Source organism: Excalfactoria chinensis, chromosome 2, assembly GCF_039878825.1.
Source record: "Excalfactoria chinensis isolate bCotChi1 chromosome 2, bCotChi1.hap2, whole genome shotgun sequence".
Taxonomy (NCBI): domain Eukaryota; kingdom Metazoa; phylum Chordata; class Aves; order Galliformes; family Phasianidae; genus Excalfactoria; species Excalfactoria chinensis.
This window is the reverse complement of record NC_092826.1, coordinates 107,462,169-107,483,529: the sequence shown is the minus strand read 5'-3', so window position 1 is coordinate 107,483,529 and position 21,361 is coordinate 107,462,169. Positions and strand designations below refer to the sequence as shown.

At 39.9% G+C, this 21,361-nt stretch overlaps 1 protein-coding gene across 1 annotated transcript in view; it reads left to right on the top strand.

The window, feature by feature from the left end:
* Positions 1-21,361, top strand: part of JAZF1 (JAZF zinc finger 1) — a 166,775-nt gene that overhangs the window by 118,109 nt on the left and 27,305 nt on the right. Inside the window, exon 3 of the mRNA XM_072330115.1 lies at positions 19,779-19,975. Within this exon, the coding sequence (XP_072186216.1) occupies positions 19,779-19,975 (197 nt within the window). The remainder of the gene's footprint in view (positions 1-19,778; positions 19,976-21,361) is intronic.

Sequence of the window (21,361 nt, the reverse complement as noted above, 5' to 3'; positions counted from 1 at the left end):
AGACAATATAGCTATTTTCAGAATAATGTTGCTACTTCTAGAGCTATTGAAAGTCGCTGGGATACAGTGAATACAGTGAATGTTTAGCGATTTGTCTAAGATTCCAGTTGTGGTTGAAACAGCTATAAACACAGCAAGAGACGATCTGGACCTGGACGTGGAAGGAAGCTTGTGAAATGGGTCATGGAAGAAAATGAAGACTAAGAGGGGGGTGAATGGCAGAAGACACAGAAAGAGCTGGTGTTTATTGCTATAGGAAGTTGGAGGAAGCGGTTTGCATGTCCTTAGGAAATCATGCTTCATTAGTTCTGTTCTTTGCGTAACTTTTTAATTTAAGCTGGATGAGCAAAGGACTCTCAATTGGAGAATGACATGGTGACAAATAGCTTCTAAGCTTTTGCACGGTTGAAGTCCCCTCCTTTTCTCCTGTGTATCTTTAGAAATTGCTCCCATGGTGTACTTCCAGCCCAGTGTCCGGATTAGTATATGGGAACAGGCAATGGAAAGGTTTGTCACATGAAAAATTGGTGTGAGGAATATTTGGAGAGAGTCCTCGATGAGGCAAGTCAGTCTGAGGTTGTCATCACTTTCATTTGGCACAAGCTGGTGCCGCTGCTGCAAAAAGGGCTGATTGCCTCTCCCTGCTTAGGCTGCCTGTTCCCTTTGTGCTGGCTTTGTGCATCTGATGCGGTTTTGGTTGAGTTGGTTTCCACTTGGATCTGGTCTGTGCTCCAGCTTGCCCACAAGCGCGCAAACATTCCAGCTGGGAAGCAGTGGTGAGAACAGGCAGGTTGGTACGGAAGGGAACAGGGAGCCGCCCTGCCCTGACAGCAAGGGGTATCAAGCCAAACAGGAGGGCGTGAAACCATCACCTCCACAGGGACAGCAGGAGGGTCGGAGGCTGGGCCCAAGGGCTGTGGTGAAGGATGATAATAGGCGATAACAGGAACATTCTTAAGGCCTTGGTAAAGCCATTAAAATAGCAACTTGTATCACTGGAGTTACTGATTTTTTACTAGTTACACTGTGCTTAATGAACACAGCACCAGCATTTATATGCCTGTGTTTCACTGTCCTCAGGTAAAAAGCAGTTGGATAGCCCTTCCTTGACTGAAACAAGACAAAGGACTGGGCAGATCAAGCAAAGAAGGTGATATACATAGCTAGCAGTTACGTCATTCTTGCTTCTCTTTATCCCCCTCTCCTTTTTTCCCAGCAGATGAAACATTACGAAAAGAGTCCCCATGACTGTGTGAAGTTTGTTGTCCCAAGTGAGTTGTTCAGATGTACGCTTCTGCTTGCTCGTATTTCGTAAAATACATATTTGTGGTTTGTACTGTTGTTTTGTTTTCCTTTAAATTTAAGCCTCTCTTTTCTGTCTCTCCAAACTGTGTTCGGTAGTTACAGTGTCACTGACTTCTGACATTTAGTGTTGATAATGCAAGAATGGGCCTTTTTTACCCCCTCTCTTTTTCTTTTTCCTCTTTTTATTGACTCTCAATAGAGCTCATCTTTAAGATTTAGGAACATTATATTCTGGGGGTACTAAGCTATACTGAAAGACATTCCTTGAAAACAAGATATTCAGGTCTTGTACTCAGCAGGGCAAGGAGAGTAGGATACAAGACCCATGGAACATATAGATGTACCAGGAGGCATTACATAGAGGCTCTGGATTTTACTACAAAGGGGAAAATAAAGTAAAATAAAACAAGTTTTACTTAGGTGAACTAATTTAAAATATGTCCAGGAAAAAAACCCCTTAGAGGTATTCTCTCTTACTTGGATTTAAGGCATATTGACAATGAGGATGACTTTTCAGAAAAGATAAACACATTAAATTCAGCCTTAGGTTTGAACTGCAGAAAGCAAAGCAAGTTTCATAATACTTAGTATCCCAGATGCGTAGTGGAGAAGTGCTTCAAGTTCCACAGTTTTTAATGTCACTTCCCAAACTACAGACTGAATTTACAGTAAAACACGACACTAAAAGAACATTTACTTCAGTTGGTCAGTGTTACTCATTCAGTATTTCCACATCACTGTGAAATGCCGTTCACGATAGAGATGGCTGTCTTCCATTCCTGGTAACACACAAGCTGACAGTAGGGTAGTTACCTGTGGCATGACCATCACGTTTTGGATGTGATACTTATCTGGGGGAGATTTCTTGTGGCCTGATGAATTCCAAGGAAACAGCCCTATGTTCAGTGACACCTCATGCTGTTAAGGATTTCAATAGTTTTGTCTGTTTCAGTATGGAAAAAAACATCAGGTCTATCAGCTGGGGGGAGATATGAGTAAAATTGCAAATCTTCACATAGTATCCTAAGGAAAGAGAACTGCAGTTTTAGCATAGGCTAATGAGCATATAATTCTGCAATTTTTGATCTGAAAAGTAACGTGAAAAAGTGTGAGATGGGATGCAGACATCTCTACAGTGTTTTCTACTCCTCTCAAGTGACTTTTTGCAAGCTTTTATCTTGTTTGCAAAGCAAAATGCCAGTTATCATGAATCCCTGGCTGGTGATAAAGACACTGAAGAATGAAGAAGCAGAGCAGTAAAACTGACACCGTTCATAAAAGTAACTTGGTTAGATCTGTTGTTTTTTGGATTTACTCCAGAAATTGCACAGAGGCTGAATAGGGTTATTTGAGATCTGGAAGGGGGTCATTACATGGATATAAGATGCTTTTCACGCTTTTGAGAAAGGAAAACGGGGAGAAGACAGCCTGAGGCTTTACTCTCACCTTGCCTTTGTAGTTTTCCCATGTGAACTGGATGAGGGAGTTTACTTGAGGAATGTGTAACTTGTCCCATATTGCTGTTTCTCCTTGATTTCCCTAAAATTGGCTTGGGAATCTTGAAAGAGAAATGTCATGTTTGTTTGTCTGTTTTAAAAAACTGGCTTTAGTTTAGCCAGCCTGCTTCTCTGGGCAGTGGGGACAGCCCTGCTGCGCTTCTGGGTGAGTGGAGGACCATGTGAACAAGTGGAGAAGGAAGTTGGGACCTGAAAATACATATACGTACCATTGCCTAGTTCCAGATGCATTGTGGAACATATGAGAATAATCAAGCCCTGAAAGGGCAAAAGCAAAACGAAAGGTCCCCTCGCATTCTTTATCGAAATCTGTTGTTAGTGTGGTCTTAGCGTGTGAATGGATGAAGGGTTTTAGATGGGAAGCTAAATACTTAAGAGCCAAATAAAATCTGCTGTATTGGATTAGACTAAAAGGTATTAAGAGCTGCCCCTGCTACAGTTATGTTTTATTTCTCATTAGAGTGTAAATTGTAAAGGATTGCCAGCAATAAATTCGGAGTTAGTTTGATAAAGACACCTTCCACAACTTGTGAAATCTAATAAAAATCATTAATATGCCAGAATTCAAGACTTCTATAAAGGTCGTGTAAAATGTGGCTAAACCTAAATAAAATATCATTAACTGTGTGTGTATTCTAGACATAAGCCATGCTAGCAATTATATTTTCACTTCATTGTTGAGCAGTTGCAAATGTACCGACATTTTTGGCAGAAGGCTGTTGCTTAAGTGAAAACAGCCTCAGAGATGAAGAAATGCTATTTAACTGTTAAAAAGATAGATAATGTCACTGACATTAGGAAAAGGCATCAAATGATTCTTTTCAGATTCTATTATCAGGGCTGCGTGTTTGCTGTCATTCGAGGTGCTGTTTGCTATAGACCTTGTTGTCTTGTTTTTTGGAAGTATGTGAATAGCAGTGGGTTTCTAGATAAGAACTCTACTGAGGAACCAAAGGAAACCGAGAACCATAAAAATAAACTTGAGGATAACATCTGCTTTTATGAAAACAATGCAAGGCAAAAGCACAGCTCTATGTAAGGGGCTAATTGCAGCACCCAAAATCTCAAGTGAATGGGTTAGTACTGAAAAAGAAAGAAAGAATGAAATCCTGGAATCCTGGGCAAATCAGCACGGAGATTGGTTGGGGTGTAATTGCTCTTCCTACAGGACAGATGGAGTGCATTACCCTAGCTGAGCTGCAGCCAGCCTTAGGTAGGAAAGAAAGGTTTGGATGCCTTCTTGCATTGCAGTAATGCTTGTAAGCAAATAAAATAGGAACTAGCGCTGTTTCAAATACTAGCAAAGAGAGATTTCTTCCAGAGGACGTGAAGTTAGCTGCTGCTTTCTCTGAACTGGCTTCTTTCTACACCATTAGCGATGTGGCCACTATTATCTGTGAGGATAAACTGAGGGTTTCAGAGATTTGGCTTCTATGCCAGCATTCCAAACTGGTCTTTTTTTCACCTTCTCTCATCAGTCCCACGTGTCCTGATTTTAATTTTTTTCATTCTGAAAAGACAGTGAGATGGTATCTTATAAACTCAGAGGTGTTGATTGCCCCAGCAGAGAAACCGGTTATGGGCTCTTTCGTCAGTCTCTGGGCAACGATGATAGAGAAATGGGAAAAGTACATTCTGATTCAACTGTTTATTCCCACGTGTGGTTACTAGTTTCTTAGTGATGTTTGTCTCCTTGACTAAGAATTACAAAATGAAGAGCAACACTGGTGAAAAAGCCAGATTATCTGAAAGTGCTTTATTCCAAAATGGAAATAAATAAGATGTAGAGAATTGAATCTTTATGGTTCTTCCTACTGATTGCCCTGATTTTGTTTATTTGTTGAAGAAGCAAAATGAAACAACCAAACAGAAATCACTATTGTCCAAGATACCAGGTCATGGTATTTAAAAGGCCGGGTTTGTACATCTTAACATCTCTGCAGAATTAAGTTCTTAGGATGCCAACAGAGAGCCACCTTGTGAAGAGAATGGCAGTGTTGACATTAGACATCTATTATAGTCTGTTATTTTATATTTTGGAGCTATAACTCCTGTATGTCTTCTGTGCTAGAGGAAGCTCTCAGAAATTCATCTAATGTGCAAAAATATGACCTCTTTTACAGTTACATAAGTGCTGTCAATGGGCTTTAGTAAATTTTATTAAATAAAGTCTAAGTAGAAATGCATGTTCTGGGACATTTACACACTACAACCAACAGAAGGAAGGTATCATTCTTAGTTATGCTGTGTATTTGCAGATGAGCTGTGATCACTTTTGGTCGGTTCATTTTGGTCAGATCATCATTCCTTCCTTCACTGTCAGAAAGGAAGTTTTGGGGACTGGAGGAGGGACTAGATATGTGTTTTGTGCATCTGAAGCTTTGACACAGAAAACCCAACCACAGCTCTCCCAGGACTGTGCTAGAGATTTCTCCCTGCAGTGTACTACTCTTTCCTTCTTCGCTCTGAAACATTTTTTCCTTAGTGTCTAACAGCAGGAAGGTGGCCTCATGGAATACTTCTACTTATGGCTTCATGAAATACGATGTATTCAAGCAGCATGTAATTTGGAGGCCAGCACTCTGTAGACTCTAACAGAGATAATACTTGCTGCTTGTCTTACTTATACTGTACCTGAAAAATTATTTGAGGGGTTCAGGTTTCTCCATCCTCTTGTATTTGTTCTGTGTGATGTCCCTGGCAAACTGACTGAAAGCTTTTGAAAGTGAGGGGAAAGAATTGCAAATGTTGAAGGTAAAATGAGCCATGAGATGAAAGGCTGCTAATCTGGTTGGTGGTATCTTGACTGGTATTCTGGTAACTGACACTGAGATGTTCTCAGCGAGTATGGATTATACTATGAAGGAAAGGCTGAACTATCTCAGTCAGTAAAGGAGAGAGATGTTTCTCAAGGTGATAGTTTATCTTGGGCAAATTCAGCCCTTCTCTCTGCATCAAGGACAGTATCGGCAGAGTATTGGCAAGATTAGGTGAACAAAGTGCAGTGGAATGAGGAAATGGATTAGGAGCTTTATTCATACTGTGTGGAGATGAGCTGGTGAGTACTAAAATTAACTTGGTGTCCGTATTTGATGCAACAAGGTTCTTCCCAGTGACATAAAGTCCTTTCCCACTCTTTTCTCCTGAAGGAGTAGCTTTCTCAAAAGGCTCTAGAGAGAGATTCCCCATTAAAAGCTGTGAGTAGGCCCCTGAACAACTATGTGTATCAGAGTTTGCAAAACATTTGATAGTACAGGAGGGGTCCTGTTCAGTCTGACTTCAGGCATAACAAAGACAAGGGAGTTCCCTCTCTGCTTCTGCAAAAGCATTATGCTCTTTTGCTGCATCCGTGAGTACACACCAAATTCTGTAACATCTGACTTAGAGTGTACATTTTAGAAAAGCATCCAGTGTTGGTTTGAAGCCAAGTGACAAACTTTGTTTCACTTGGTAACTTTTCCTCGCTCTTAACAAGATCGTTTTATTTATTTTTAATTAGAAGTCAGAGTGTTTCTAACTCCCATCCACTAGATGTTATATCTTTGCTTATTTAAAAGTAAGGACCTTTATGTATGCTTATAACGCACAATGAACAGTTTCCTGAGTTCTTCTTGGAAAAGTTAAGATTTAAAGTACATTCAAAATGCGCCCTCCAAAAAGTACTTACAGATTTTGTTCTGTGGTCGCTGTGGTGCTTGCGTGTTCTGGTGAAAACTCTTTCTTTATTGGATGAAAACTATCAAAAGTTATTTTCCACTTTCTAACTTGCTGTGATAGCCAAAGGCTTAAGAAGACAAGTCAACCACTGCATCAGATCTTGGAAAGGAAATCAAGGGAACATGTCTATCTGGTTTAGCACCAGATCTTGGCAGAGAGGCAGCATTCTTGATAGTAAATCGGTTAATATGGATAATAATGTTTAGCTTGAGTAGATTGTTTTTCAGAGTGTTCCAAACTAATGACAGTCGTTAGTCCATCACTACAGTGAGTCTTAAGCTCTATGTTCTCATCTCTATTTTTATTTTATTTACTTTATGGATTTTTAATGTGATAATGACCAGATTGTTTTTGATAGCCTGATGTCATGGGTGATTGAACTGCTAGCTCTGTTTCTTCCATTAGCTCTCACTGCCAATATTACACTGAGTAGCCTCCCTGCTCCATTCCTATATCAGTTGCGTGTGTTGGTGGACAGGAGGGCTGATATTCAGGGTTTTTGGTTCTTTTTCTGTTCCCTCAGAGTTCACTTTGAATTTTATGCTTTTCGTGTTCATGTTTCTGCCATGACATCATGGCACCGTGGTGTGGTTTTCCTCAGCTATGCTGAAGACATTCAAATTTTATTTTCTCTTAATCCTCATCACCTGTCCTCTCCTATATTCTGCATGAGGAAAGCACTAGCATTGTTGAAATTGTGCTTTGGTCCATTAGAGCTAAGCAGTAATACTTCGGGGAGGACAGGGAAGCAGTCTGTAAATGTTGGTGGGACTTTAACCCCATAAACTGTGCCAGCTCTTATTCAGCTGCTGTTTTCTAGGCAGTCTGCTACACTGAGACATGGGGTGTGCTGCAGTGCTTCTCCAGTTGTGTGCTGTCAGAGCAGACTTGGTGAGGGTAATGCTGATGGTCGAGCAGTGTTTTCTCAATAAATTCACGGGTGCATGTGAATGGACCAAGTGTCATTTATAACTGGAGAACTGGGAGGCATCTTACTCATCTTGTTTTGAGGGAGACAGTTACATGGAATTTAGTTTTGGAAAGAAATTGTCATTTTACCTATTTATTTATTAATGCTGAGCTTGCCTTGCAGTGCAGTAGCTGAGCTTTAACCTCTCCCCTTTTCTGTTACTATGGGACTATTCCCAGCCATTCACCCAGCTGCACTGCTCCTGACTTTTCTCTCCTGCCTTTCCACAACCCACTTACGCTCATTTTTAGTTCACCTTTGCAGTGCCTTGTCCCGCAAGGTTGTCATTACTGTTTTGAATTGCTGCTGACAAGAATGTTAACACCCACAGAATTGAGCCCTTTTATGGTAGTGCTCCCATTTTATTCTACTTATCTTGGCTCCCAGTCAAGCGCAGCGGTGACCCCAATGGTTTTGTTCCTCTGCATGCAGGACTCTAGCAGTGCTGAAGCTTGCTTGTGTTTGTGTTTGATTGTGCAAGTTGCTGAGCACCTCAGGCAAGTGTTTTCAATTACTCTGACATCAGTGGGAGATGAGGATAAAAATGGTGCTGAGCAGCTCCAGCACATTGCATTGCTGCTATGTTGCCACTGAGGATAGATCGGCCTGCATCACTGTGAGTTTATGACTTAGGGAGGTTAGGAGTTTTACTATAGATGCACGTTTCTCTTTTTACTTTTCATTTTGGCAACCTGCAGTGCTAGACAACAATTTCCAGCAAATGCAAGTAAAAATGGTGCGTATATTTAAGTCTTTTGACTTAACTTTGCAGCAGTTACTCCAGAGATACCGAAAGATTCACTGAATGCTTTTGGTTCAGTGGGACGCCCAGGGCTTTTGGACAACAGCAAAATCAATTTAAGATGCTGTTAATAATTAAATTAATGTATTTTGTTACTCTCATTTTCACAGTTGTCATTAAAATTCATGTTCTTCTTAAATTCATGTTTTGCCTTTAAAAAAAAGACTTATTTCTTTCAAGGTATGGACCCTGTATACACAAATTTAGCTATTCTTTCAATTATAATTAACTCCTTTCAAGGAGTTTTAATATTACAGTTGATTATATGTGAGTACAAGCTTACAGCTTGCACAGGAAAATAGCACAAAGGCAATTTCAGAAATCTTCCTTTCATAGAATGGGGTTTGTGTCAGGGGTTAAGCCTATCCGAGTGATTCACCACAGTATCTCCCAATACATATTCAAAGCCCTATTTTACTTAGACTACCTGTAAATACCATAATAAAATGCTTCACATTCACATCTGCTCATCCCAAGTAGATCCTAAGCACACGAATGAGCTCTGTGTAAACACTAGCTGTGTTTAGTAACTGACCTGGCTGACCAGAAGGACTTGAAACCTCTGTCCTTGTCAACTAGCGCAGCAGCTGCCACAGCCTATGTTTAGTGGTAACTTGATGGTCTACAACATTGCATTCAACAGTTGCTCGTTAGAAGGAGGAGGGTAGGATTTGATGCTTTACGATCTGAGGAAAGTATTGAGGGCTGGCTCTGTTCTGCCCAACTGCTACTCTGGAGAACCACTGTGCTGGTGGCAAGGCACAGATCCAGGCCCTGCTGCTGCCTATGGCAGAGCATCCCAGGCATCCCAGGCACTTCCCATCTGCCTGCTCCTAAGGCTAGTTTTTTAATCTTTTAATTATAATGCCTATATTTATCAATTAAAAATTATTCTAAGGCTTGTTCTGTCACTGGAATCAAGGGAGACTACTTCAGATATCAGCAAATAGAGGGGTTAGATCATGTAGCTATGTAGCATTTATGTAGCTGCGAGGGTTCTGCTCTCCAAATGGGTTCTTGAATCAGGACTTGACTTAGAGAAACACCAGGAGACTGAGAATGGTGTTGGGAATGCCCTTGCGTGTGCTGAATCTCATTAGAGACGTGCAGCCTGAGTAGGAGCTCTCCACAAGCTGTATTATCCTGGCCACAGCTTTTCATAAACTTCCATTTTTAATTACTTTGGCACTTGAAAGCAGAGATTTTCCCCTGGATATTAAAATAAAAGAATAATATGCATCTACGTGTAGTGAACGTATGTTCAGTTCATACATAGTAGATAGGCATACAGTGGTATACATGTGTATACATGTAGGTGTTGCGCAGTCCCTGATAACAGCTGGAAGTTGGAGCTGAGGCTGCTATAGGCTACCTAGCACCGTGTACATGCTGTGTGCGTCCGCAGGCACTCACACCGGCCCTTCTCGGCCCTTCTCGACGGGGCCGGGCCCCACCGACAGCAGGTGGGCAGCGCGGGGCGGTGCCTTGGGCGGCCGCGGCCGGCAGAGGGCTCTGTGCGCCCGCCCATGGGCCGCGAGGGGGAAGGGAGCGGAGCGGGCGAGCCGCGCTCGGTCTGGTAAACAGACCGAGAATTGTGGGCTCGGGCCTTTTCCTCAGGCTTTGCACCAAGGCTGAGATCAGATGACTCAGTCCGGACTCATTATTTTAATAGCCTACAGCTAGTTCACATAGCAGCGGGAGTCCACAAAAAAGGCATTTAATTGTTGAAACTCAAACTGGTACATTGTAACTGCAGATTATAGTATTCGGATTTAAGTGATTCAAGTAATTTATAAAGCTTTTGCACAAGCAAACAAAGTTGAAATGCTGATATTGTAATAAAAAGTAAATAAAACATTCTTTTGTGCGTTAAGACCCAATTAAAGAGCATGATTTCATTTAACAAACTTAAAACAGGCAGGTGATATTTGCCAACATGACTACAGCTGTGTTTTACATTAGGAAATTAATTAAAATAGTCATTTATGCTTTTTTTCCACTTACAAGCGTCAGGCCTTTCTGTATTACACCATCTATTTTCTCTTCAATCATTGTGTTAGGGCACGTTTGTAATCCATGGTAGCGGGCTGCGGCGCAGCGCTGTTTTTCCCCGGCCTAATGAAAACCCGGCTTCTATGCAATAACGCCGGCAAAGCGAAGCAGATCAAACGGCACGGGAGGAACTTCCCTGCTGTCTGCCGCTCAGATGTCAGGCCCGTCTTCCGCACCCTCACAGGGCTTCGCTCCAAGCTGAGGTGGAAGGGTGGCTGCCAGCGAGGGAAATGGTATCTGTTAGACCCAGCGAGACTGGGGGTTCGCTGCTCTCCTAGACAGGCCTGGTTCTGGTGTGATAGCACGCCCTGAGGCTCCTGGGATAAACGAGTTTCAGAATGCAGCTCTCCTTCTTTTTGTACCTCACAGCTGAATAACGGGACCTCAGAAGTTATCCTTGATTCTTAGGTACTTGTATTTTTTTCCTAATGCGGTGATTCCGTAATGAAATGTTAACTTAGTCGCTGATTCCTCCCAGGCAAATCAGCCTCACGTATAGAAAGGTACATTTTAGAAGTAGCATGTAATTACAGAAACAAGCATTTCCTTCTGCATGAAAGAGCAAAAACATGAATTACTGTTCTTTTCTTTCTCTGCTTTCCCTCGCCTGCCTTCACCTGAAGTTTCTCGCCTTTTAGGAGGAATCTTTCCCACCAGCTCTTTTACAAACGTGTGACTAATTGCTGTGGAGTTCGGAGCGCTGGGAATGTTCAGTTTGCCATTTCAGCAAGGGTGGATTGTTAGCAAGTTGCTATCGTCCTTCCAAACAACTCAAGAATCTGAAAATTTGGTTTATTAAGACCAGACATTTCGCATTCCTAATGTTAAGATTGCTGCAACTTTCCATTATAAGCTTCACCCCACCCAAGCCTCTGAATACAGATTTATAACTCATTTTTTAATAAATGTTTTCCATCTAAGTCTGTGCTTAGATTTTAAGCCTGGACCAGCATCTTTTGAACAGAAGGTTCCTTCTCAATGCAAGGGTTGTATTTTGTATCAGTGTTTTCTCAACTAGGTGCAGTGTTTGTTTAAGAATAAACCATGACTGCACCATAAGAGACTTTGGGTTCTCCGTATTGAAAAGGCAACCAACTTATATAGGTTTTGAGAGTTCATTTAATTATCCAGGTTATTATTGCCAGAGTTTTATCTTTGTCGTATTTCTCTGAATGGGTATCCTGGATTTCATACTGGCAGAGCCAGTGTTGGCAATGTGTGACACATTTGTGGAAGACTGAACAGTGTATTGGTTAGCGTGTCCATTTAATGCTGTGTAAAGCATTGGAGTCTGACTGATTTATGTACGGGATATTTGACATCCTCGTAGCTAATAAGGAATGTTTTGTGATAGGATCTATTTTTAAATTCTTCCTTGATGAATCTGTCTTTGGGTGTCGACTTGAATTCACAGAGGAACTTGGTGTGAAATGACACAGGAATACCATGACTTAAATGGAACATTACAGGAGTGAAATATTTGACATTTCGGCTCCCTGCTCCTTAAAGTTTAAAGTCCCTGAGGCATCAATAAAGCCAAACCAAGTCCAACAATAAAACTAGATGTCACAAATACACGCATCTATTTTTTCTGTAGGATTGACTGCGAGAAGTTGATTTACATATATAGTTATAATAAATTCTTCAAGAAGGAAAGAGGGCGGACCAGTAATGGAAAAAATACAATATTTTAGGTTAAGCACATCTGAAAGTAAAATGTCCTACTGGAACCATGCAATTTGACAGTACTTGAGCCTGTGCAGTGAGCCAGAGCACGGCTGGTGCACTACTTAAGTCCTACGCCAGAACTACTTTGGGATTCAAGTCAAACTTAAGAGATACAGACCCCCTATTTCTTATTCCATGAGCAGCGTTATTTCATCTTCTTTGCAGAGACTGGGAATCCATTGAAGCTTCAGATTTCTACAGATGAAAAAAAAAAAAACCCACAAAAAAACGAAAAAAAGCTATTCAACTCCCCTGCATTTTCCTCCCGCTTAAATAAATGTTTTATTTTCACTCTGCCATCAAGAATTTTGCACTCTGATTATTCTAAAGCACAGATCAGTCTAATAAAAAAAAAAAAAAAGAGAAATAGCAATATTTAAATTGAATGACTGATATGGTAAGAGTATTCCTGCAAAGATATTATCAGCACTCTTTCGTATGAGATCATCTTTAGTCATTATAGTTACCCTTGCTGAGAAAAATAATTTGTTCTTTTTCTGCGTGAGGTGCAATTAATTAAGCAGCAATATATACGTTGTGTGTTGCTGGAAGCAGGCAGTGACTTGTTTAATGACCATAAGTAAAGCCAAGGTTGATAAGTGCCCTAGTAAGCCAGTTGGTAAATATAGGGAGGACGATTTCTGAACTGACGACTGCAGTGTTGCACTAACGGCAAAGGGTTGCTGCAGCATTGTGCACATCTATCCCTAATGTGAGAAAGCTTGCAAATGTTTTACACCATCCGAATGCATCTTTTCTGCCAATGGCAAAACTTCGGCGTTAGTTTGACAGCGAACAACCTGACGTAGAGGTAAAGCACAGCGTACTTAATGCACTGATGGGATACGGTTGAGAGGGTTGTCGGAACTCTGTCAGCTCCTATTTATTTGTAACAGAGGTGACTGTGCCATAGCGAACAGCATTTGTCTTCCAGCCTCTCTCCATGGAAATTGCAGAGCTTGGAAGTTGCAGACAAGTTAGAGCTCCTTTCTGTAACTCAGTGTTTCAATTCAGAACAGGGCAGAAAAACTGGGAAAAGAGTGGGAGGAAAAGAAGAGAGAAATAAATATGTTTCTAATTTTTTAGAAATCACTATTGCTCTCAAGATGATTTCTAATTTTGCTCCTTTTAAGCATATCACTTATATTATCTGTTTAACAACAGAGTGAAGCATTTGTGGACTCTTCCTCAAGTCCCCATCATTGATCTGGGGCATAAGTAACAGATTTTCACTATGCATGAAATATCTGAAGTAAGATTGCATCTTTCCTGGTTGCATTGCTGTTCTAATGTTTTCCATGCAGTGTGCGTTTTTTCTGATGTTGTGTAATAGATGTATATATATTTAAATCAAGTACAGTCCTGAATTCTGCTTTTGTTACATGACCTACACAAACTAAAGGAAAGAAACAGACAAAAACCCGCTTTGCTTTAAAAATAAAATCCCTCTTTGGAAGGTTTGGAACATTTGTTTCTTAGTAAATAATCCTTTTTATGGTGGGGAAATGTACAACACCGGTTTGGGGTTTTGATTTTGTTAAATGAAAGATTACTTTGGTGCCCTGTGAAAAGATGATCAGGCGGAATTAGTCTTAAGTGTCCAACTAACAGAAGAGAGGGGTGAAAAGCAGAGCAAAAAAAAAAAAAAAATCTTGGCAAAACAGAAAATACTTTTATGGAATAATGGGAAGGTAGGGCTTATGTCCAGATTTACATTAACCAAAATGTGAATTGTAACTGGCACGAAGGTTTTGTTTACTTGCAAAATCAAGAAACATTAAATTCCTTTTCAATACTTTTAACTCTGTATTGATCAACAGCATATAAACATGAGTTTTACTGTGGGCAAGTACATGGCTTAGGATGATGAGATAATCGCTGCATTATTTTTATTCATCTGGAGTGATAATGGATTATTTGGCACATTACTGCCCATTAGCTCCACTTACATGTATTTAAATAGGAAGTTTCCCAATCTAATGAATCAATTTTCCGTGCTAGATCCACAGAACATGTAGTTGGTGGATGTTTTATTGTGCCTTATGTGACAAGCAGACAATGAAAGTAAATGCACTGAAGTTTTGCCCACGTTGAGCAGATTTCCTAAGGTTGCACCCTTGATTCTCCTGACTGCAATATGAATAAGGCTGCATGTTGTGCTTTTATCAGTGCTGCAGCAGAAATGCAATGCAAAGTCAAAGTCTGCTTTTAACCTTTTTCTAAGGGTTAAGCGTTAATAATAATCTCTCTTACATCTGCTGAATGTGCATGTGTTGAGAAAACCAGTGTGTGTTACAGTATATTTTGTGGCAATAATAATTTTAACATCTCAAGTCAGCATGTTGAATAATAGAAATTGAAATAATTGTACCGTCAGTAAATTATTATATAAATACCAATAATGAAAAGGAATCTGAATTGTCAGAAATATTCCTTCCTTACAACATAGAAAGCTTCAATAGATCGGTGTGAATGAAGTACTGAGAACGAAGGCTGAATTCATTTCTAAGACCTGATCACATGAATGTGCCATGCTGAAGTCCAGCACAGATGTCGGGTATTTTTATAATGTATCTTGCACTGAGTTCTTGTCCTGAAATTTAGAAATACCCTTTAATTATGTGTTTGGTCTGCTTAGGGTAAGTGAAATACAGATCTGGGGGGATCATTGAAAGGGATTATTTTGTGGTTTTTCTTCTCCATTTTTTGGATGCTTTTTGTGAAATTGGAAAAAGAATCAAAAAGTAACTTCACATAAATTGTAACTTTGCGGAAGATGTAGATAACTGGTGGAGGAATGTGTGATTAAGCAGGCGTCTTAATTGGGCTTTGTCAACTGGTGTTTCTTTTTAGGGTTTTGCTATAAAACTGTGTTGGAAGATTTCTAAACAAAAAGGCGATTGACAGCTTCTGTGAAGCAACAGAGATTTTTTAGTGTTTTTTGCAGAATACTTCTGTTTCCCCCGGACTACAAAGGATGGCATGTGAAAGTGCTCGGAGGGGCGGTTCATCAAATAATTTTGAAGCATTAGATGGTATGAGACTTGTTCGTGTCTTTGTTTCCTCGTTATCACATAGTGTGCAATGCATTACTGGGGACATGGATTGTCTTTGCTTTGTCTCAGTTTCATGAAGTTCAATAGAGGAAAGCCTTTCATCCTTCCCAAGAGACAAGACAGCTTACTGCTGAGCACTTGTGGCTTAGATTTCATCAGAGTTCTGCTTAACCCAATAATAGTTCAACTCAGCAATTATCTCTTCTTCCCAGTAGTAGCAAAACCAAACCTCACTGCTTTATCACTGTGTGTCATGCCTCGAGAGATGGATCCTTCTAACACCTCTTCATAGTAGAGGTCTCCTCAAGTTTTAAAATACTGTACAACTAGAGGTACTTCAACCTACCTTCCCCCCCCCAAATGCTGCTAGTATGATGAGGATGACTGGGAGCAAAATTTACCACGCTCTTGGAAAAGCAGAGACCAAGAATTGCACAAAAATCTTGAGACAGAAGTGGAAATAAGACTAAGGGCAAAAGCAGATACACAACCAGCACTTTGCTCTCAGAGACATAAAGCATAGCAATAGAATTAATGTGTGGCTTTCAGTATGTAGTTAGTCTAGTTTCTTGCCATCGATTGAGTCAATTTGACCTCTCTTGAGATGAATATCATACGCAAAGGGTGGCACGGATCTGCTGTAAAACACATTGGATTTTTTTCTTTTCTTTCCATTCAGTCTTAAGGTTGATCAGCTGTCAGGTTGGAGCAGCCTGAGTGATGGAAGCTTAGCCTCATGTTCTCCTGTTGTGTGAAAAGTGCCCATGCAGGTTGATGAAAGTCAGCAAACACAATGAGCTTAATGTCAATATCAGCATTGTTCCTTAATTAATTGTGTGATAATGAGAAGAAGGGTCAGAACTAGTTCTGTTCTGCTGCTTTTTCATGTTACGGGCTAGTATACAGCGTGTCACTGGTGAAGCTCAGGGTGGAATGTATGTATTACTGCATGGTATCACTGTCGTGTTTGTTATTGTGAGGAAGAGGAGGAAAGGGTGTCTTTTACTTTAATCACCACACCTTTAGTGTGAAAGTACATTCTGTAGGACAAACTGTTTTTATGATGCCGTTGCCCTCGGTCTGCGTATATGAGTACAGAATGCTTAAACTGCCTCAGAATTGAGCATCATAAGAGGTTTATGATAAACTAACTCTGACGCCATGATGTGAGTCATGGCGGGGCATGATCTTGAAACAGTACATGCTAGTATATTTAGCTCATGGAAGTTTCTGCCAGTGTGTTCTTCTGTTCACTCTTGATTTCAAAGTTGTTTTTTGAGATGCAGGGCTTGGGAGGAGGAAAATTTATAGACGTTGCAAAGCTTTGATTTTAGGAGACTTTCAAATTCAAATGTTGCCTCTGCTTTTCTTTTTTTGTGACTTTTGTGTTCTTAACAACAGCTAATGCTGATGTATTATATTGCCACCTATATGGAAGGTTGGGCAACACTTTCCATTATAAGACTGTTCGGTTGCTTATTATGTTGCCAACGTTCGGCTGTTTGGGCTGAAGTTTTCCATGCTGGGTTTCTCCTTCAGGCTGAATTTGTTGGGAAAGTTTCAATAAAAATACTCAAACTATTCCAGGGAATGAGAGCAAGGGGAAATACTTTATTTTACTCATGTTTATTGAAGTTTGCTGCAAGCAATTGGTTCAGCAATCATAGCACCTATGTGTTTAGGAGCAGGGATTTGAATTATTAGGAGGGTGAGAAGGAGAGGGGAGAAAAAGTATGAGTGAAAGAGATTTTTTTTCTATTGAATGGGCTCCTCCCTGATATGGTGAACGACCTGTAAGGAGACACACAAACCCCATGCTTGTCAAAATATGATTGGGGAATGACTGGGAACTGAACAGTTATTCTGCTTGTTCCAGTGTGCCAACATGGTATACTGGGCTTGGAAAGTCAGGGCTATGAGGTGCAAACAGAATCCTGTGCAATAGGGAACCATGACTGTAAAAGCTGTGTAGTGGTGAAACTGAATAGCAAGATTCTGGGGTTGAGACTGAGACTTGAAAACAACAGGAGACTGACTCCGCAAGGAGACAGGACGGATCAGAAGATAATGGGAGAGACTATTAATCAAGGTGAGATATAACCTAAATAGTATTAAGACAGCCTATTTTAGTTACAGTTCATTGTCTGATTCCCATACATCTTGTGCATTTAAATGAGGCAGAGAAAATTGTGTGCAGTCATGTAAGATCAATATTCGACCATAATTGTTTCATTTTGTGTGCAGTTGATGTTGCAGCCATAATGTACGTTCAACGTGAAAATTAAAGCTTTAGTCAGAAATGTTGTTCTGTAGCCATCATTAAAATGCTTATCTTGTAGGCTTTGAAGGGCATAACCATCGTTAAGCAGAGATATAACGTTTCAATTAGAATACTGAACAAATGTTTTATTTGATCTATTTAAACAAGATTTCTTTTCGAAAGCTTAGTACTGCCAGTGCTTCGGCAAACATATAAGAGATTATTTGGATCTGAAAAGGTTAATTTCATACTTCACGTATCAGGAACTGAACTTTTCAACACACTCTGCCTTCCATCTCTCTCAAGTTTCCGTGTAGACAACAAATGACATTTTGGAACATACCCGACGTGCTTAGCCCAAATGGGAGTGAGTTAACAGGACAGGGAGAAGTTTCACATTTTCCTGATTTTTATGGACCTCAACCAGACTAATTATACCCCAATATTATTTTAACATTGTTATTCATGGCTGAGTTCATTAAATAACAGCATTCATGCTGGTGCATTTTAACGTCTCACGCTTGAGGTTATCATCCAAGTTCTCAAGGATTTATAATGTTGCCATAACATTTTCATAGGAATAGGAATAAGGAATAAGGCTTCCCATCCAGAAGCAAGAACACATCATACTACAGGTTCCAAACACAGTGAATTAGATGTTTCCTGGTGAGCAGAAAGTAAATGTGTACTGAAAGGCCATTTTATTATTGCTTTTCTTTTCTTCCCTTTAATGAAATTTAGAATCCTGTTTGGGGACTGTTTTGCTAATAATATCTCTACCCTGTTGAGAGAAAAGAAATTTAAAACTGAACTGTTACTATGGATATCTTCTTTTTAAATATTAACTTAATAAAAATGCCATGTCTATGTTGGACATGATGCATTGACTCTGTTACAAAGAAGATAAGCTGTCATGTCATATACCTATTTATTAATGTCTGCAGATTGTGTGTTGATGGTACATATTATGGCAGAGATCCACTTATTAATGCCCTCATGGTATGGTTGGATGGGATATATCTTTATTATTCTAAGGATACTTGAATTTTTGAGCTGCTGTGTTACAATACCTCGATTGCTCTTTCAAACAAGAGGGAGGTACGGGCCAATATTTTCTTTCATATTTGACATACATGTCTAAAAGCCCCTTTTTACTTCTTTTATTAATTCCCCTCTAGTTCCCTATATTTCACCATTCCACAAGAGCTGGGTTTTTTAGAGATCTCTCTGTAAATACTATCTAATATGCATGCACTCATAACCAGCAGGTGCTGTGAGCAGTCACAAAATGTCAGGTTCCCATAAATACAGTGATTGACATTAATTGAAACTGTTGTTTGAGTCCGCAGAAGAAATCGGACTTTCTTGTAGCACTATGTCGTAGATTGTGTGGTATATATCATGTATTGCTGTGAGACCCAAGGTGACCTGATGGTCAGAGTGATGTCCCTGGCAGCTCTGCTTCTCACCTGTGCATTACTGGTTTTTGGTCTTTTATGTGCAATCATTACAATACTGCAGTCTGCAGAATCACTTTGTCCAACAGCAATCACTTTGTCCTGCAGCCTGCTTCTTCATACACTGACTACTGTGGTCCCTTTTCTCAAGTCTGTTGCTAACTGTACATCTATCTCCCAGCTCTGTGCTGGTTTTGGGGCTGCTTTCATGTCTTCTAAACTAGTGGGACGTCATGTCACATGACAAGCCATTTGGTGTGACTATTGAAAGAAAGCCAAGTTGCCCTTATTTAGTCCAATACAAATAATTCATTCTGTTTCCTTACTGAATCACAAATAGGAGCTTCTAGGTGACAGCTGGCTCCAGGGCAACTGCAGCATATAGTCTGCACAGAAGTTCTCACTTATCTGAATACACCCACCACAATTTGCCAAGGTTGTAAGTTCATCATTTAAACCTGGGATCTTGGATGAAATCTGGCTTTCTCTGAAATCAGAGAAACCTTTGAGCGTGTGGATGTGGCACTGAAGGACATGTATTAGTGAGCATGGTGGGTATGGGTTGATGGTTGGACTACATGATCTCAGAGGTCTTTTCCAACCTTAATGATTCTATGTAACTTAAACATTCTGTGTCACATGTTATTATATTATTTACTGACAGACATAGTTTATGCCTTGGCATAACAACAGAGGACCATGCAGAAAAAAGATGATTTTCCTTGGGCTGTCTTTTTATGAATCTTTCAAGACAGCTTCTTGTTCAGTGGAAGTGAGAGCAAATAAGGATTAGAATACCACTAGAGCAATCATGGCTGATTTTGAAGCTCCAGTTGGTCAGTGAGTGTATTACCTAAAGCTTTCACTCTGGCAGCTCTTGAAGTCTCTCATCCTCATGATTGCCCTTTTTCTAGGTTTATGACTGATGCTGCTCGACGTGAGCAGGAGTCTTTGAAGAAGAAGATTCAGCCGAAACTCTCTTTGACTTTGTCAAGCACAGTGTCCCGTGGGAATGTATCCACTCCACCTCGCCACAGCAGTGGAAGCCTTACTCCTCCCGTCACCCCTCCAATCACTCCTTCCTCTTCGTTTCGTAGCAGTACTCCAACAGGTAAGCATATACTGTTTGCTTATACCCAAATCAGCTTGCATTTCTTCTGTGTGGCTTTTGAGAATATTTATTTAGAGAACAGCTAAGATCTAAACACTCTTTTATCTTCTCTCTGACTCTATCTGCTCAGTGTAGCAGTTTCCATGAATTATGTATTAGTATCTTTTATAGTTTTGATTGAAGTCAGCTAGCAGACTGAAAAGTCAGCACATTTTGTCGATAACCAAGTTATCCAGATTGTCCCAGGTATAAAAATCCTGGGAAGTTTTTTTCACTGCTTGAAGTAACTGGAAGTTGCTTGCTGTGTTGAGCCAGGTCTCTTGACCCAAGTCATTCCAGTTCACATTAGCTAAAGATCTTGTTTCAGACAGTAGCGATACGCTTCAAGTTAAATTTCACTGTCATGGCAATACTCTTACCTTGAAGGTGTTTGTGACAATTTCAGGTGTACCACAGATAAAGTGTTTTTTTTTGTGTGTCTGCCACAATCTATGCGGTTTTGTAATATACGGAATCAATGTATTCCTCTTAGTAAGAAATAGCATTAGTATCCCTGCTTTGATAAATTGCCTTGCCATGTATTTTGTGTAAGTTACTTAACATTTTGGTATTAACTATTGAGTGAAAAAGGTGTAGTGGTTCATGTGTCACTCTCTACGTTCTGAAATGAACGGTTTGTTCAGTGTGTCCCTGGATATGAAAAAGGGAAGCATGTTGAGTTATAACTAAACAACAAAGTCTGAATGTAATACAGAAAGTTTAACGAGTAAATTTTTTTTTAATCATCTCCACTTTGGATACAGATGTCAAGGAATTACTCCTTCCATTTGTTTTGTTTGGTTCACCTTCTCTACTGAGTAGGCTAATTCATGATGTGGTCAGGTAGCACAACTTTGAATGTCTGTCAGGACCACCGGCTAACTATCTGCTGTTTGAAATACACTCCATTAAACACTAAAGAGAATTTATACTAAAATAATTCTGGTTTTGTTATTTATATAAACTTTCAATCTTTTAAAGTTACTCAGAATGTTGTTTTACCTGCAGTTAGGAGAAACAGCTTGTTTTGGCTAAGTGAATTTCTAAGTTAACTGAGTCCTGCTTGCCAGGTTATAAATAATAGCAGCTTCCACTTTCTGCGTTCTGTGTTACGAGTTTTCCCTTGGAGCCATATTCCAAGGTTAGGATTTGGAATAGCCTGGTAGCAAAAACAACATATAAAACAGATAATGTTTCTTGAAGATGTTTGGTTTCTTTAAAATAATAATAATAATAATAAATAGTGATTATTAACTGAATTATATTTCAGCAGAAACTTCTTACCTCAGGATTCCCATTTTTGTCATCTTACCAGTTTGTCTGGACCTGAAATAAGCATTGTGATTT